This window comes from Euwallacea similis, chromosome 12 (genome assembly GCF_039881205.1).
Source record: "Euwallacea similis isolate ESF13 chromosome 12, ESF131.1, whole genome shotgun sequence".
Classification (NCBI taxonomy): domain Eukaryota; kingdom Metazoa; phylum Arthropoda; class Insecta; order Coleoptera; family Curculionidae; genus Euwallacea; species Euwallacea similis.
Genome location: NC_089620.1, coordinates 1,911,978 through 1,932,047, shown reverse-complemented (window position 1 = coordinate 1,932,047; position 20,070 = coordinate 1,911,978). Strand labels below are relative to the sequence as shown.

The window sequence follows — 20,070 nt, the reverse complement described above, 5'->3', positions numbered from 1 at the left end:
CTTCGCGACTTCGTTTTCAGCTAATATTCAGTGTAATGATCTTTTTCTTGCGTTTGTCGCCGAGTCTGCATTGTGATCACCAACGTGCCCTTTTCAGGATTTTTAGCATACAACAGAGATATTTTGCAGGTTTGCACTGGAATTTTTTTTACTCCGGGGACTTAGTCCGGACCTGCCCCCATAGATTTTAGTTACGCATTATTTACGGTTGCAGCATTTCTAGGTGGCCTTTAAGTTTCATGATATTTAACGTGTCTGACTACGCCACTTGCATCATCTTTAAGGCCCCCTGATTTTGTGTAAGTTTTACTACAAGCGTTAACCCTGGTTTACAGTTTATTTTTCAGTTAGTTTCCATGGTGATTTTCCGTCACCATAACGTCAAGAAGTCATTAAAATTTGTTCTGTTTCATTGGGCTTCACAGAAAAAAATAGAAATTTAACTGGCATTCGATTTTCTTTTAAATTTACTGATTTTCACGTTAGAATTAACAATTTTTCGCTTTGTGCAAATTTAGTTCCGACGAGGCGTCATCTTAAGGTACCCCCGCAGACTTGTAATTGCGGACGCCACTGCTCGGCTGTGCATGAAACCCTAAACATAGATAACTATATATAAATACAATCGGGATTAACCTTGGAATGCACCCAGTAAACTTTTCTGTCACTCTTCACCATCACTTTTAACAAGTTGGAGAGAGATAGATGAACATGTTTGAAGCGCTCAGAATGCAATGACTAATCTCAATGTATATAATTCTCGTTCCAATTTGAAAAAAACGACTGCGAACATTAATAAAAACTAGTTTGGTCTGATTGCACAATGCTATATAAGTTTGTCTTTAAATCTTCCTCTGCGAACGAGGCCCCGTGGCGCATCAATCGCTGGAAGCATGTGACAGCTTCAACTTCGCACCAGTCAGTTTCAATTGTTTAGTTTACTGTCAGTGAAATTTTTGATGATTTTTATCATGTTTGGTTTGTGCCCTTTTTTCAGAGTTTCAGCAAAATAAGAGTTCATCAAAATGTATTAAGTGTTTGATTAAGCAGGACGCCCACACTAAACAAATTGACACATATTGTATTTGGTATATAGGTACAGGAACAGTAAAAATGGTGATTTTGCAGCTAGAAGATCAGGTAAAGAAAATATGTTTTTTTTTTCGTTTAGAATCTATCTACCACAAATTTTAGCCCCTCATTATTCAAGCAATATTTTCTGGATCTGTAGCTGAAGTTGAGGATCTAATGGTCCATCCAGAATATATCAACTACACAGGTAGGTGTCTATGTACATGACCTCTTAGGCACTCTACTTTCTCAACATCCACCTTAAAATATTCAAATAACTACCTATAATATTTTCATAGAAAATTTCACACCTGCATTCTCTAGCCAATCAGAAGCTGAACTTATGTTTTGTTTCCATGGCAACTCAAAATTTTCTGTTGTCATAGCTGTCAGTAAAATTAATAAATGGAAATTTTCCCAATCTGTCAAGTATTGAAAGCAAGTATGGATTGGAACTTTCATGAGTGAAAAGTGTGTAGGCTAAGCTAAAGGTGAGGTCTACGTTTTCATGAATGCATGAATATTATTTCATAGGTACAGGCTTTAGACCATACTTTCTCTAACACTACTTTATAAAAATAAGTAATTAAGGGCTTTATATTATGTCAACCCTTAAAGGAGAGATAAAGAAAGATGTTAGTGGGTCAAGGGGAAAATGTCAAATTTGGAGAATTGATGTGGGTAATTAAAAGGAGAAATATCAGTGTCAGATTTGGAGTTTTCTTTGTGCATTGTCATACATTTTTCCAACAAGTTTCCTACTTTGGTTAAAGATCTACCATATCATAAAGTGAAACCGAGGATCGGAGATCTGTTATTTAAATTTTCTATAGTACTCAACACTTTCTGGATGCACAATATTTGTTTAAGGGATTTCCTACCATGTTGATTTAAGATTTTAATTTAAACAAATACATGAGTGTAATTGTAATTTTAAATATTCAGTTATGTCATTGTATTTGGACTAATATTACTATTAATTTTAGGCTCATAATGGTACATTCTGAGGTAGTGTTAAAGAAAATAGTATTTTGTTTCAGTAGAAAAATTCACATTTTAGTAAGCACATAATCATTAGGATGCTCACATCACATTTATAAAACAATGGTGAGGTGTGAAATTTCCTTATATGCTTGAATTAGTGTCAGAACATTTCTTTTCAACCATAAAGAGACATTTGTCTTCAAGAAAATTTCCAAAATTTGCAACCAAGAAAATTATCATGTTAATTGTATTAGTGCAACATACCACTGTAATTCCTCATTGGTTGATTCAGCAAAACAATGAGATTCAGTTGGAATGATCAGTTTGAAAGACAATCAGTTTGAATAAAAAGAACACAGATAGATTATTTCTATTGTGTTCCAAACTCTCAAGATTTGTCGACTAATAGTTTGTCATATATGACAGAAGCCAGTATGGGAAGTGCTGCTTGTACATACTGTAAAAACTTAGGAGGTTTAAAATGTCCATTTGTGATTTTCTGATAATTATTACAAATGAAAATATAGTTGTACTCAAGAGCACTGCACACAAGACTACTGTACAAAATCTCAATAGCTTTAGTTTAAAAGCACTTTCAAAAACAAAAAAACTCATAATGTGGTTGATAAAACTGAAATTCATGTTAAACACATCTAAGTTATTAAAATCGTGTACAGATTGCTCACATATGAATGATTTAAAGGGAACCACATATTTATGAAAGCCTAATACTATACATTCAGGTAGGTACATACATTGATTAGACAGTTTAGGAGACATCAATACAAATATTATTTAACAAATAAGAGGTGATCGTTAAGAAAAACCTCCCAGTAGGTGGAGAACTATAGAGAGTACGGCATAGATTTGGATTTAGTTTTTTTTTTAATGGTACCTGTAACAACTACTCATTGTAAAGAGAGAAGACTACGATATTGCCAAGACACTTTTTTTATAAGAAATCAAAAAGTTGCATAATGTTGCTGAAGCTGCAAATGCAATTCTTTCAATTGTTGTAGACGAAAATGTTTTTTGTCCAAGGCTCTACAAGAATATAGTAACTCTCTTTGTTAAGGACCTGTATCTCGGAATTGCTTTAACGAAAATTAATAAATTAAAGAGATTTTGAAAGGCCATTCTTTAGTTTCAGAATGGAAAATTGATCTTGATTGAAACCCACTGTATTTGATAACTAGGACAGTTTTAGAACTTATGTTGTTGTGACATTTATTTCCTTGGGCTGTTATTTCGGAATGTGCCAAAGAACGTTCCGAAAGTATTCAACAAATGTTTTATTAATTTAATCGTCAGTCTCAGATTTTACAATCAATTACTAAATTCAATGAATCTCATTAAAATCAGCAGCGGTATTCCCGCTAACTTTCTGTAAACGCCCAGTCCTAGACCAAAAAATAATTAATGGTCTAATACATCCCGAAATATCGGCCGTAGCTATTAAATGTCACTACAATGAGAGTTTTGAAATGAATGCACCCGTATTGTCGCTATGATTAACAGAAAATATTCGAGGAAAGAAATTTTCGTTATATTTCGGCAGAAGTTCAACTACATTTTAAATAAGGCATTTGGAAAAATATTGAAAATTCTAGACATTTTTGTATTTAATGTTTTTCTGTTCTTTAAAAAATAAAGAAGATATTTAAGAATGCATCAAGTACATATTTGGATGGCCCCAGTAGGAGGACTTCATAGGGATGACCCTGCACCTATCTATGAATTTCTTGTCGTTTGTTGCTACACCTAAATGTTGACGCTAGCTATGTTTTACAAATTTATTTTATAATTCTTGCTTTAAATGAAAATTTCTTCGTTTTTAGATTGTGAGAAACGTACTCCGTTACATGCCGCTGCTTTTAAGGGAGAATCACAAATGGCGTATGTTTTACTTGAACATGGGGCTCGTGTAAATGCTAAAGATACCAAATGGGTGACCCCTCTTCATAGGGCATGTGCAGTTAATTCAGAGGATACTGTAGATGTCCTGCTGAGGTATCAAGCAGACGTGTCTGCTCGCGACAGGTATGTTTTATCACATTTGTGGAATTTATTATATACAGGGTGGTGCAATAATGTGACTAATTCCCATATCGTTCGTATTTTGTACAATGCGGACGAAATCTTGCAAAGTTTGTTTTTAGAATTTTGTTTGAGGAGTTGAACTCACAAGCAAAATCCTCACAGATTTGAAGACTCTCAACTCTGCTTTGATAGTAGCATCTCATTTATAATGTAGATCAACATACTCAGTAGAAGATATTGGATATTTATGACAGTTGAATAATATCTTCTTTAAGATTTTTCAACATATTCATTGGCATATGGAGGTTGATTTGCCCTAATATTGGCAGTCATTGTTAACAACTCATTTAAATGTAGTATTTTTGCTTAGTTCCTAAAATTGGCTCCATTGTAAGAAAGACTGCACAGAGTCAAGACCAGGGCACCAAACAATTTCTAATCCTTTTGAAATTGTGGACGCAAAATTTTTGGCCATTTAAACCACAAAGTAAACTCTCAGAATTTGTAACTTTAATTTGGTATTTTTGTGGGATTTACTTTTTTGCCGAATTGGAATGATCGAGTCTGGTTTTCCCGCCAGAGTTTAAAAACGTTTAGTAATTTAAATCAGAAAGCAAAACTAAAAAATATCTAATTCTGATCGAAGTTTGCAAATTTAACTGGTACTTAAAACCTCATAATATTTTTTTGCTCAAAATTTTTAATTTATTTTTTTAATTTTTGGATATTTATCAGAAATTTTCACCTTCAATGGGAATGGAACATTCTTCCCTGCAACCCACAAGAGGATGTTCCACCTTCCACTAATTTCTGACTTTATTATCTTATAAATGTGTGATAATTGTAGTTTAATCTCACTCTTTAAAAAACTGTATAGTAGTAATAAAAAAACTGAATTATGTATGCACTATTATCACATATATCTCTTGATTTAACGCAAATGAATATTAAAGGCACGTTTTTAAAATACTTTGTATGATCTTCTAGAAATACTAAAATTATTATTTTTGTTATTTATGTATATTACAATAGTACTAGTACAATAATTCTAACGAGGTTCCTTTAAACGTTTTCGCAGCTCTATAAGAAAAACTTCCCTGAAATTTAATTTTCAGAGTATTTATTAATGGTCAAATTTTGCCTTCAATGTTTTTTAGGTTGTGGCAAACTCCATTGCATATCGCAGCAGCCCACGATGCTTATAACTGTGTGGAAAAACTTTTAAATTGTATTCCTAATCCAAATGTTACAGACCGATCTGGAAGAACAGCCTTGCACCATGCTGCGTATAATGGAAATACCTTTGTGGCTGAGATGTTAATTAATAAAGGATGTATTGTTAACGCGTGTGATAAGAAGGATTGTAGGTAAGCCAAACAAATGAGGAAGTGATAAATAGGGACTGAGTGATAAGTTTTTTTAAGTCGGTACCGATAAATCGACTGACATCTATAAATTTGTAGTCATAGGCATTAAGCTAAATAAGCACAAAATAAGAACTTCAAATCTTGTTCTGTCAAATTTCGTAGATAAAATTCTAACAGACCAAAACTCAACATTAGTTTAAAAATTTTACAAATGAAATCATATTATACATTTAAAAAATTGCACTTATTATTGGTAATAGTATAGTGGAAGTAGAATATTATTGTGTCTTTCTAGACCTTTGCATTGTGCTGTTCAGATGGGTCATATTGGCACCATAGAGCTTTTACTGACGTGTGGAGCCGAAATAGATGCCAAGGACAGGAATCAATATACTCCTTTACATGTAGCGGCAGCAAACGGTAAGTAGCGTCCATCAATTGGTAATGTGTAATTGTGTATGTGTTACGTGTTGTTAACACCAGCAATTTTAATAATCCTAAATTTTAATGAGGCGCAACGGTAACATTTAAACCGCGCATATTATTAGGTATAAGGTCAGACAAGTTGCCAGTGCTCTAAGTGAAACTCACATTTTGGGATAAGACATCTATTCAGTAGATAGAAAATGCATTCTCACCTTTAATATGCGTTCAGTCTATTTAAATTAGTTAAAAAAATCAGTAAAATTGGAGGATGATAAGGCTCCTTTAATTATATCTAACTGTGTCTGAGTCATAGATAAACAAATTCCTTAGATCAAAAAGTTAATGTAATCAAACTGAAGCCGCCACTTTAGGGTCATCTGTTGTTGATCCAATTTCGAATTCGGCTAGGATTATTTTAATTTTTTATTTAAAATGTTTACATTAAAATAGCTAATAAAATTTAGAAAGACTTTTAAAAACTCACCTTCCTAGAATTCGTCATGGAACCAATATTTATTAGAATAGACGAACACACAGAACGATCGGCCCGATTTTAAAGAAAATCCTGACTGCCCTATTGACCGATTTTATAAACTAGTTCAGATCAAAATTATGAAACCTTATTTATTACACCGCGATTTTCCGACTCAACGATGTCAATGCCAATTTATCACGGAACAGTTAAAACCCAATCCTAATCGGCAGATCAGGGCTCAAATAAGTAGAGCCATACACACACGCATGTGTGATTCCAGGAGTTCAATATTATCGTTATAATTATATTCTGTCCGCTGTTATTGTCAATTACTTGCGTAGGGAAACACATATGCTTTTCATAAAGAACAAAGATATGTAATAAGTTGGAATAATATACATATTTAAATTGAATAATTGCTGAAGATTTTTTCAGGGCTAGAATCTGTTGCGAACATTTTAATAAACGCGGGGGCCGAAGTAAATATCCAAAATGCTTATGGTAATACCCCATTGCATGTAGCCTGTCTTAACGGACATCTAACTTGTTGCCAGGAATTAGCTGCCGCCAACGCAGATTTAGAAACGATTAATTTTAGAGGTAAGTAGACTTTTGTATGTACTATTTACTAATTTAAAACACCTTAGGCTTCCCGCAGACTGCGGGCTAAATAATCAGCGGATAGTTTAGTCGGATCAGGGTGCATCATGTCGTGCATGTATTTATCGGCTGATCTAAAATCGGTGAATGGAAGCACTCATATACATATATCTTTATCCTATTTAAGCAACCGATGAAGTTGTCGGCCGAAACACAGTCGTTAGTCTGCGGAGGTCCTTAAGCGCTCTGGAAATCTAACATCTTGCCTCCTATATAATATGACAAGCATTTTCATCCATTGAAGGTTGTTTTAGAATTTCGCGATGACATTAATAAACTTTAGAAAGCTGCCCAACAGTATAGTGTTATGTCAATATTTAGACCTGTAAGACACGTTAATGTGTGCAATCCACCTGATAATAGTGTCAGTGTCAATGGCATCGAAATATCTGTGAAAGTTACACGTTCTCTATTTTCACCACAATTTTTACGCCGAGAATTCAATGTTTGGAATAGAAACATGCCGAAAATAACTTCATGAAGAATCAGAGCGCAAATACTTCAATACTACAAACAATTCCGAATAGACCGACATCAGGAAATGCTAAGAATTGGAGGACAATTACTAGCCTTTCAGACATTTTGAGGTAAGCATATTCCTTGCTTTTGGAATAAATTTAACTTCTGGGAAGGAATATTTGGGTTTCAAGACTGCTGTGTTAAGGGTTCCTAATATTTCCCCAGCGCGGCTAACTAGCAGTGTCCTCAGACTTCTTGATCAATTCCAACAAATAATAAAAAATCAAAATATTTTGTTTTTTGCTTATATCTCTGTTTGAATTTTATATTTTGATTTGAGTCTTAGACAGTGTATTGGTACAGACGATCAACATTTCGAAAATTCACTTTAGTTTATTTTTTGTAATTTTCAAGATGTAGGTAAAGCTCTTAGTTCAACTAAGAATGTAGTTGGTTTCGTTAATTAAAGTACACGTTAACTACAGATATTTGGGATTGTTTTCTAATATGCTATGGACTTAATTACTTCAAATAATAGTAATCTGAACTAACTTGAACTAAAGAAACATTTTAATGTGTTTATATTTTATCCGGCCGACGAGAGATATCAAGAAAATAATATTCACAAAACTTGAAAATGCTTGAATTCATTTAATTGAAAATATCTCGAAAATCGTTAGAGATGAAGCTATTCATGTGGGAATATTTTACATAATTTTTTTTCGATTTGCCCGATTAAATTTTAACAAATAAATTGCAATTTATTTATTTGCGCGTGTCACGATATCTTGTTTTATCAATAATCATGCGTTTTATGGAAATAAACTATAAAAGACGAGAACGTAGATTTCAAATATAATATCTAACATACAATAATTGCGTTTATACTAAAAGTTCTAATTAAAAAAGCCAAGGTGATTGATTTCTCTCTTTTTTGATGCAAGAAGAAAACCGAAAAAAATATTTAAATGTCTGTATATGAGTAAATTATGTTTCCCAAATTTGTTAATATCTCTTTCAAATTTGTAAAAATAATTAAAATAATGTTTTCAATTCCCGTTTTTACAAGAAGATAAATTAAAAAAAGGGTACTTTAAAACACAAATGTATTTTTTTATCATTCAAAATGGAATCAACAAAAAAAAATGCTTAATCAACGCTCTACGTTTACAATTTACACATCGTCTCCTGCGTTTTTTTTAAATTATCATCCGTTATTTCTCTTTACCAGAGTAAAAAAAAAATTTGATTTTCATATTTTTTTTGCGTTAAATAATAACTTCCTTTTACTTTTAGGCGCCTAGGTGGGTATTTTCGTCTCTTATGTATCACAACAGCGATTTGCAAGGATACAAAAGTTACAAAATAACTCGAGAACAACAGGGACATTTGTCGCATGTTATTTATTCTTGCTTGTTGATTAAAAAATCTGAGAAATTGGCGAGGAGTATAAATGGTATTATAATAATTCTGAAAGAGCATGGATGAGGTCCAAGTAGCAGTAACATCACTGATGATCACTAGCCAACGAAATTTGAAGCAAAGGATAAAAAATAGCTTCGTTAGTTACTGCTTTATATCTAAGTCGTCTATAGTCTCTCTAGACATAAGGTAGGTTCCCAAGTTATTTTTTACTTCATGCGAGTATGAGTTAGCATCATTTTTAGAAACAATGCCAGCTTTTCAAAGACTTGTTTTGCTGATGCAGTTTCCAATCATCAAACATTCGGACTCTAGAATGAAAAAATGCTGAAACTGGCGTTCAAATGAGCTCCATTTGAAAACACTGTTTTTGCTTAAATTTATCATATCAAGATATTTTGATAGATAACTTGTTTGAAGTCAGAGATGTCTCCAAGTGATTTCTAGTAGATACGTGGATAAGTAGCTAATTACTTACATACATTTTGGAATTAATATGGAAAATAATCGCAAATAGCTTTTACAAGGCACAAATTATTAGCGATATTTTAGGTGATTCTTTTATAGTGAAATTGCATTTTGTAATATATATTGTAACAAACAATAATTATTAATATTTTACCCTAGCCTAAAATATCAACCAGATCTCCAGATCCAATTCCCTACCTTTGACAGCATCATACAACTCCAAGACCTTATCACAAAAGAAACAGAACTTTTAGTAGATATTTCCACAATTTTACTAAAAATTTGAAAAATAGTGAACACTTATCATCGTTTTTTGTTATAATTGGTGTTAAAATCGAATAATTGTTTATCGTTCTAGCAACCAGGCAGTAAGAAATCATAACGCTTCAGTAATTAAACCGTGACCTCAAAAGGATGACAATGCTTGTCAAATTATACAGGGAGCAAAATGCACACATTTCTATCGAAGATAAGATGTGCTAAATAAGTAATAGGGTATTGGTACTTTACTGATTTGTTAATCCTCCCTGAAGAGAAAATATAGAGTAAACTAAGCGAAAATATAAAAAAAGTACGCAGTATCAGACATACCGTGATGTTAGTACTTTTGATCTGAAATCAATAGGTACGCATTTGAAGAACTAAAAGTAGGTAGCAGTGGTGAGCTGGAATCGCTTATTGCCAAACTTTTTAAGGTTACATTAGAGTCACTTAAATGTTAATTCAGAGAATGCACTATTATGTCCAAAGCGTTAAAATGTTAAAAATGCTCTTACGATATATTTCAACCCGTATTTATATAAGAAATTGGTACAATGCCTTATAAAGTATTTCCTAATCCAAGCATTTGCATTATTAGATTTTAATTAAATTGAAAGAATTAATATTGTTCCTGGGAAATTTTTTTATTTTGGTAACCGAAGGTGAATTATTGAATTGAAGACGACCATTCATTAGGCAGTCACGGAGCAAATAGATTAAAAAATTGAATTTCTTTACTTCAAATTTATCAGAAATCTCCGGTTAGTTCAGGTTAGGTGAGGGGAAGACGAGTTATGTGTTGTGAGATTTGGATTAAAATTGTTATTATTGCTGCCATTGTCACCCGCTGTTATATCATTGTGCCATCATTGTACGTGAACTCCAAGAAGTGACATTCAAATTGCTTAAAGGTCGCAACAAAAATTTGCCAATTTCTGAGCACATTTTGAGGCAATTTCAGCTCATGATTTAATTGCTTTACCACCTTATAATTGCTCAGTTCGTAACCGTTTTTAAAACTAATATATATATTAAATGTATAAGTATAACGCGTTTCCAAAATAAGAGAATCCCAAGGAAAAATTTAAATCGATATTTTTGACAAAAATCAATATTTCTAGCGTCCCGTGAGGAAATATAACCCGCGTCTTATTATCATTATATTAATCACCCTTAAAACAATTTAATTGCTTAGGTCAAACACCGTTACATGTGGCAGCTGCATCCACACATGGCGTTGACTGTTTGGCCTTTTTGCTGGAGAAAGGAGTTGATTTAAATAAATGCAGCTCTGATGGCAGGACCCCACTGCATATGACAGCCATTTATGGAAGGTAAGTCCAACATTTAGTAAATAAAGTAAACAATATACAATAGGCTCAAAGAGGTATATAAGTAAGAGGTTCTAAATGCAATCTCGTCTCGCAGTCACAGTAGTGAGCTGATGAAAAAATGGATCACAAAACGACATGCGAAATGTCAGAGTTCTACGAGTGTAGTACAACCCAACAAATGGTAGATTCTTTATTTAATAAACAGATAGCTGGAAAATAGCGTCTGACCTGAAAATAGATCTGGGAAAGTGCCATTTCACGCACGCGAATTGAAAAATATTATTGCCTTCACTGTCGTTATCAATCTTTCCATTTTCAAATGGTCAATTCCTAATGTATCTAAGAAATTAATTTTTAGGTTTACCAGGAGCAAAACATTAATCGATAAAGGAGCTTTAATAGATTGCGCAGATAAAAGTGGATCAACTTCCTTGCACATAGCTGCCCAATATGGACACGACATTTTAGCCAACACCTTGTTGAGTTATGGAGCTAGTCCTACCAAGAGAGGGTAATGGTAAAGTCTTCAAACCAATTCATAGTAATAAAATACAACATTATTTTTAGGTATGAAGGCAGAACGCCTTTGCACATGTGCTGTCTTTCTGGCTACGTCGAGTGTTGTAGGAAGTTTTTACAAACCGGTGTTAATCTAAATGAAAGAGACGATAGCGGAAGAACGCCAACTCATTGTGCTGCTTACAAAGGGTTAATATAGTAGAGATTAAAGTATTTCACCCATTTTAAATAATTCCGTTACAGTTCCATCGAATGTTTAGATCTTCTCACAAGTAACACTGCCGATTTCAAATTAAAGGATAACTTTGAACGTTTGCCACTACACTATGCTGCAGCACAAGGTCATTTTCAGTGCGTATTTACCTTAGTCGGCATTGGCAGTCCCATTAATGACAGGTTAGAACGATATCTCGTAATAGCACGATTATTTTACTATATTATAACCAAAACAGCCCAATTACAGGCGAATAAAAGAAATTGGAACCCTCTTATTTCTAGAATTCTGTAAAACTCTAAAAATAATACTTTTTATGGGCCTTCTGTGCTTTGTCCATGTTGTTGTCCACTATCAAACAGTGATGATATCACTTGAAATTTCCTGAAGTGGGACACCTTGTCTACTATTTTTTAGAATCATCAATATATTTATATTATCATTGCTGTTTAGTGGATAACAATACAGGTAAATGAAATTCGTCCAAAAATGCTATATTTTTTGTCATGCAGAAAGCCAAATAAAACTCAGTATGTTCTAACTTATTTTGTTCACTTGTAATTGAGTCATTGTGAAACATATGGCCAACCCTGTATACGAAGTCGCTTGTAGGAATATGAAAACTAAATGTTATTCAGCAGTTGGCATTTTTTGCCAAACATAGGTTTTCGTAACTTATTAAGAAATAACGTTATTCAATAAGTAATTTGTTATATACAGGACGATCGCAAATAAAAACGATTGACAAAAATGTGCTCCTGTAACCATCAACAGGTACAAATGTCAATCAAATTCTTCTAGCAGTTTCGAAGAAATTCATGAGTTTTAATTTTTTAAATTAACACTCTGTATTTCCACTAAATGTCGATTTCAAAAAAGTACCAAGGGAAAAATATACATATTTTTTTAGCTTTATTTCTTGGTGAAAGGAAATCCGCAACTTAAAAATCCCCTGTATATTTTGTTATTGTATTTCAATGTGTGGTGTAGAATATTGATTATACAATTTGAACGTCGTTCCTAGTAACTTCGAATAGACTTTGCTATTTGTTTTATTTTGCCTCATTGATTTAGAGATATAGAAGGATGCACCCCACTGCATCTTGCAGCAGCCTATGACCATGAAGCCAAATGTGTGGAGTATTTATTAAATCACAAGGCCGATCCCAAAATTTGGGATGTCAGAGGTTAGTAAAAGATATCGAAATTTATAAATACTTTGTTATTTACGGTTATTAATTATGATTTAGGATTTTCTGCGCTGCATTATGCCATCGCTTGTGGAAACGTGGAGGGTGTCAATTTGTTGCTAAAAGTGACCGAAGAGTCGGTATTCGGAAAAGAAAGAGGATCGCCCGACGTGACCCCTCTACATTTGTCTGTAAGTTATTTAAAGTTTGCTAGTATTACATGATTTAAGCCTTTTGCATCCTTTTTAGGCAAAACTGGGCAATGTTGATGTTTTAAAAGCTGTTCTAAATAAGTGCAATGATGTAAATATGTGCAATGATCAAGGTGAGTGATTATCTGATAAAGTTCACATCGTTCAATAGCAATTCATAAGCTTTTGTATATGATGTTTTCTATTGGGAGCACCCAAGCAAAAGTAATGTATTCTTATTCTTGTCTATCTATCGAATTTTCTGTCTATTGAAAAAATTGCTGTAGATCTGCCACAGTCACCCAGTAGATATCAATGCTATAAGATGTGTTTTTAATACATATTACGTATTCAGGCTTTAAAAAAATCTTGCTGTGAAATGGGCATTGATTCAAGTGACAGTACCGTTGGCTCTTCCCCATTTTTTCCTCATTTTCTTTGTAGGTATAACACCCTTGATCCTAGTTGCTCGAGAAGGTCATGTTCAATGCCTTCACTTCCTCTTGAGAGCTGGGGCTAAAGTATCTCATTGTGATAATATAAATCTAATGACTGCCGTCCACTACAGTGCCAAAAACGGACATTCGCAGTGTCTAACATTTTTGTTGCACAATAGCGAGGACCAAGAGGTATTGAAAATCATTTTTTCAGATTTAGTCGAGGAGGTAGTAAATCGTTTTAACCATACGAATACTTTTTACGTTTTTTCTGTCATAAAAATGATTTTATAAACAAGTTGTACATTACCTGAAGCAATGTTGTGGACAAAGATGGATGCCAAATGCATCTCTTGATTTGGTCAAAAATTAAAAAATTTCCTCCGATTGTAAATTTTACACATTCAATTAAGAATGCAGTTAGATGTTAATAAATTCGATTTAATACGTAGATTTTCATTGCAGGTGGTTAACAAGGTAGATAGGCAACAGAGAACAGCACTTATGCTGTCCGTGTCTGGCAATCATCTTGACTGTGTGGAAGTACTTTTGAGATGTGGAGCCGATCCAAATATTGTTGACATGGATGAGCACTCTTGTCTTTTTAGAGCGGTGAGTTAGAACAAATCTTATCAAATTTTAATGAATACTGTGGAATTTACAGCATATCACCTTTAATCCAACGAGTATATCAGTTAGTATTAGCCTTAACAAGCATCTTAAATTAGCAAAGTTTCGAATCCACTTTCTTATTTCAAATGGCTATTGTTATTAACCTTATTTGGAAGATAATTTCTGTAGAAATGAGTCATGCCAGCCATATGGTCAATACGGAACCTCAATTCATGGTGTCTATAAAAATTTCTCTCCGATTAAAATTACTTAGGCTGTGGTTATTATCCATTTCTTGTCTAGTGTCTACCATTTTTCCAGACCACTTTTTATCACCCTTACATTATTAATTTCCGTATTTTTCGTACACCCACAAGCCAAACTTGTATTTAATCGTAGCTTAAATTGACAAGTCTACATGCTAAACTATCAATTTAAGCCACGCTTAGAGTTAAGTTTAACTTGTGCTCCTACGGAAAATGTGGGAGGTAAAAGACGCTTCAAATTTCGTAATGGTGAAAATTAGACAGGGCGATTTTTCTGTTACTCTAAGGCTTAGTTGTGTGCCTTACTTTCAAATTTGACATATGTTAATTTGTTTGTCTGTTGAAATTTCTATTTCAATTGTGGGTTTAGTTTAATGTTTAAGTATTAAGTAACTCAAATGTCGAGTATGATTGTAATAAAACGCTATTTTAATTTAGGTTGTAAATGGTCAGCACAACGCCGTACAGTTGTTATTGTCCAGCAACACGGACGTGAAAACTCGTGATGTGAATGGCAAAACAGTTCTCCATTTGGCAGCGGCCTGCGGGCATTTGAATTGTCTACAACTGATCATGGAATACATGTCGGTAGAAGATATTTTGAGTAAAGACAATCAGGAATGCACAGTCTTGCATTGGGCCTGTTATCATGGTAAAGTCTTACCACTGGTAATAATAAAATTCCCAGGTTTCTAATTCTTACAGGTCACGCTCACTGCCTGGAATATCTTCTTTCAAAGCAACTTTTTAGCGAGCTACAGGGAAATTTATATTCGGCAGCCCATTGCGCCTGGTAATTCTTATCAAGTCCTAACGTAATCTCGGCTTAACGTTAATAATTATAGTTTCTCGGGTTCCCAAACTTGTCTAGAACACCTTCTTACTCATTTCGGTGACAAAATCGTTCACCTGAAGGATGAAAAACAGAGAAATCCGCTTCACATAGCGGCTTTGCACGGTCACACAGAATGTGCAAATCTCCTTTTAAAGCACGGGGCGAATCCCCAGGTGGTTGACGAAGAAGGCCGGACTCCGTTGATTGCATCTGCCCAATATGGTCAATCTTGTATAGCCGGTAAGTGGTGTGAAAATGTGAAAAAATGGACATTAAATCCAAGTTAGTCAAATTATAAATTATTGTAAAGTACTTTTTTTTATTCGCAAAAAAATGTAAACTTCGTTCTGGAAAGAATCCCATTAGTAAATGATCACACCGTTTGCCCTGAAATGAGGTCTTAGGGCTGAGTATACTTTAAAAACTATAGGTTTCACTGAATAATTATAGCAACAGCTCTATTTTAGGCAAATATAGGGTGGAAAATAAGTTTGGTATGTTGCTAATAATTCACAAATTGTTTAACGTAATTTAAAAAACAGTACAATCAGTCAATGATTTAATTGAGAAATATTACTGTAGCCTGATGTCTTAACGTTAACTTGATCCTATTGAAACATACCACTTTACAGAATTACTAATGGACTGCAACGTAGACTTATCAGCCTGTGATAAAGACGGTAACACTGCCTTACATTGGGCGTGCCTTAAGAAGCACCATGAGACTGCCTTATTAATATTAGAGCATTGTCAAGATGATAAAATAGTCGATCTAGTTAATAACGAGAAAAAGACGTAAGTGTTTCCCTTTAAATAAATTAATAGATATCCAATTTATTTGCACGTTAATGGCTGTAGGCCACTTCACTTAGCGGCTCGCAATGGACTGGTAGATGTAACTCGACAACTGTTAAAAAAGGGGGCTAATGTCTTGGCTGTTGATCATGAAGGACTGACTCCTGCCCTATCTTGTGCGCCAAGTTATAGTGTTGCTCAGTGTCTGGCGCTCGTTTTACAGACGTTACCCGACTTTTTGGATCGAGGATCTACACCAACTAGTAAGTTTCGTTTGGTAGTTTTCCACCATTATGTCAAAAAGACGCCGCGCTGTTCAGAGTGGTATTACATAGATATTGGAAAACTCAGAAAAATTGATATTAATGCACATATTCCGCACATTTCCATTTGTAGTATATAAAAAACGAAGTAAATGTACTGGAGATCAGCTGTCGTACTGCATGAGCTCTACAATATTGCCGGCTTACTTTTAAACACCCAGTTTGCTTGATTATTATTTAAAATTTGCTACTAAAATTATTTCAAATAATTTTTAGAGTTGTAATTATTTTCTTATTTAATTCTTAATTCTACCATGTTTACTCCTTTTTTTATATATAATACTATAAATGGAGATGCGCGGAAACATACGTTCCTTCATATCGTTAATGTCACGAAATACTGTATAATAAATGTACAGTGTACCGAATATAAGTAGAGAATAGGGGTTATTCATTAAATTTTTAGAAATAATTCCTAAAAAAATGCCGTGTAATGCCATTAACAAAACTTTACTGCGAAAATATTAAGATCAAATTTGGTCACATCTTACCCTAATCTTTTACTCTCATCGCCCGACTCTGCACATGGAACCAATTAACGACGTCTCGCGTCACTCAAAAGAGGTCCCCCCCCCCCCCCCCCCCCCTCAAACAACGATTTAACGTGACTGAGCATGGGTGGAGATCTCATTCTACTTAGCCTTGAGTTAGGAACTCACTACTAAGCATCACAAGTTCCACTTTCATCAGAAAAAGAAAAAAATGTTTTGGCGATACGTACTAGCATATACGACGCTAAATGACAGTTACACGATATTGGGGTGACGTACCACATATATCTTTGAAATAAAAGAACACCCGATAACCCCGATTATTAGTTCATTCCGCATTACGAACGTCTTATTTGCCGGCGCGCTAACACACGACTGAATCATCTAAGAAACGATATCAGTATGAAACATACAAAAACCTTTACAATGTTCTTTTTGCAAAGGTATCAATCATAGGTCGAACGATAACGACGATACAATAGCTTCCAAGCATTCAAAAAACTTAACAGCCTTTTTTGCAAGCCTACAACTCACCGGTCGAATCACGGTAACGATGCACGACACGAAATAATACGTATATTTGAATTTAAATATTTCTCCCTATTGGAGATATGGAAAGTTAATTCGATAAATGGTGATTTTATTTCAGCCCCGTGCTGCATATCCCTATCTTGGATACACTATATATGAATTTTAATATTTTTACATATTGAGAATTAATATTTGGTATTATTATTAAAATTCAATTAGTATTAAACAATTCAGTAAGATTAAAAAAATCATTTTTAGCTTAGGTAAAGCATTTCAATGGTTGTCAATCAAAATAACTGAATCTGAATGTTTCCATGCCACATTACATTAAAATTTTCTTTTAATAATATATCTATAATATAATATATGTATGTGCATTAAATGTTCATATGAACCCATATCAGAAAATATATGGTGTAAATTGGTTTATGGTTTATCGAAGGTTGCATAAATACAGGGTGTCCCAAATTGGATTCACAGCATTGAGAATTGCGAAAACTATTAGACATACCAAGCCAGTTAAATGGAGGTAAAGTTGTGACTTTGTGACACGAGCATTTCACCTTTTTAACATCCAAGACATTCCCATTATCGCCGATTCCTTCCCGAAATTTCCGGATATAAATTGAACTTTTCATAAATGAAAAATGCAAAATTCTTCTTTCATAAAGATACAGTGTTGCCTTCAATAGTTGTCGAAATCCCCATGTTGAGAGAATTTGGAGCTCCCTATGCTTGCTCATTCTGTAGAAATTGGAAAAATATCTTGATTTATAAAACTATATTACTTATAGTAATCAGTAAATAATGGCTACCTAATAATAGGATTTTTCTAGCTTCCATAGGACCAGAGACTCGGTCGAACGCAATGGGGTTGGCTCTAGAACTCTCCATGTCAAACATATCTGGCCTTAAGAACGAGGGTTCCAACCATTCCAGCGAAAATGAGTTTTACTAGCATCGAGTGAATTTTTTTGTTTGCTCAGTTGAGATTAGTTTTTTTCTGTAGGCGCAGAAAATCAAGAAGAAACATATCCCCTTAATAACAGGGAGATAAATACGAAATTTTATTTGAAAGTGTACTTATTTATGAGAAGTTTTTATTGGTGTTTTAATAGTCACCGAGGATTAAAGAAAGAACGATTCTTATATGAAATGTGCTTCATGTGTTTCGTATTACCTTTTGAATATATTAAAGTAAACCAATGAACCGCACAGCGTACACCGGACGCACAAAATATCTATTAGTTGCAATCAAAAAGTCTCGTTTAAAATCAAGTTTACAAACAAAAGTAAATATCATGAGGGTAAGTAAGCAGGTAAGTACCTTCTTTGCATACCTCAATTAACAAATGGGACCAGTAACAATAATGGTTGCTGTGGTTCTACAGGTACGCAGAGCACCTGGAATATATTCAAATTTAAGACATCTTCTTTTAACATTTTTATTTTACAGGAAAATTAAAAAAAGAACTGGTAGGAATTGGAAGGACCTTAGGTTTGAGAACTTTGTAGGGGGAAATTTTTAGCAACAGAAGCTAGTAATAATGAGCAAATGGCAAAAAACGCTCTATAAAATAAGTTGCAAAAATCTCAAACAGGTCTCTTTGCAGTTGATATGGGGCTCTATTTGACTTATCAAAAGTGGTGATAGCCAAGTTTTAGCACAGTTTCAGATGCGTTTTGTGCAAGTTCAAAAATTTTCTAGTCCAGGTAAAGTATAGTGACTTGTTTTAAACATTAACAATTCAATATAAAACTCTGTTCTTTGCTTGAACTTGAACTTGAGTTCAAAATAAGTAGGGTGAAGCAAGCTGATGTAACTTAATCGTTCTTTCTTATTTAGTTGTATCATAGTAATGTAATCATATGCATTATATCTACCGATAATTTTGTGGATCATACTTCCACATTTATGAAACTTTTGTCTTCATTTCTGACCAAATAATATAAAATCCTGTTTAACCTTATCGAATGTCTTATTGCCTTAATGCACTTATGGTACACTACTGTATATGAACCAGAAATTGGAAAACCTGCTGAAAGATTTTATTGTAGCTACTTTTCATTTGATACATTCTTAATGAGTTATACTACATTAGAAGGCTTTTATATTGAGCCTTATTCAGTTAAGTGCAGGAGAACTGCAGACCCCAATAGAAGAAGTAATAAGCGAGACAACGGTAAGTTGCACATTTAAGAAACGCTAACTTGATCCTGAAATTCATGTTTTTGAAGATAGGAATGGTTTCGTTATAATTCAAATATTACTAATTTATTCACTGCCTGTATCCAGTCACCGGTATTACTAATTATGGGTCTTGGCGGGCATATACTTTATCTTAGATTATGTAAAACGTAACTTTAGATTACAGATTAGCTACCATTGCTTCATTCATCATGGAAATGTGATGAACGGACTTTTTCGGATGAAAAACCACTTCTTCAGCGTAAGAGCGCCAGTAAAAGAATACACCCGAAACATCTGGACCTCGCCTACACTTTTTCATGTTAGAATGAACTATTAGTTTATCTACCTAGAAATTTTGACTTTTTTTAATTCTTGTTTCTTTCCCATCTTATATAGGGTACCACCTTGGATGGAACATTGGACGTTTCTGGAAGCTCCTTTGAGAGAATCGCTGAAACTGCCCTAGAATTTAAATTTATTTTAGAAGATGCAGCGCTGCTGCTTGTGC

At 33.8% G+C, this 20,070-nt stretch overlaps 1 protein-coding gene across 1 annotated transcript; it reads left to right on the top strand.

Moving 5' to 3' along the window:
- The first annotated feature begins 912 nt into the window (after positions 1-912).
- LOC136412363 (serine/threonine-protein phosphatase 6 regulatory ankyrin repeat subunit A-like) lies at positions 913-18,531 on the top strand. Its single transcript, XM_066395421.1, has 21 exons — positions 913-1,140; positions 1,195-1,279; positions 3,894-4,095; positions 5,253-5,462; positions 5,758-5,882; positions 6,799-6,963; positions 10,829-10,967; positions 11,326-11,478; positions 11,535-11,675; positions 11,730-11,882; positions 12,775-12,887; positions 12,951-13,081; positions 13,140-13,215; positions 13,526-13,710; positions 13,984-14,130; positions 14,835-15,048; positions 15,102-15,189; positions 15,242-15,471; positions 15,864-16,026; positions 16,090-16,289; positions 18,208-18,531. The coding sequence occupies exons 1-21, from the start codon at positions 1,114-1,116 to the stop codon at positions 18,327-18,329; spliced, it is 3,069 nt and encodes a 1,022-aa protein (XP_066251518.1). The 5' UTR covers positions 913-1,113; the 3' UTR covers positions 18,330-18,531.
- Positions 18,532-20,070: the final 1,539 nt, after the last annotated feature.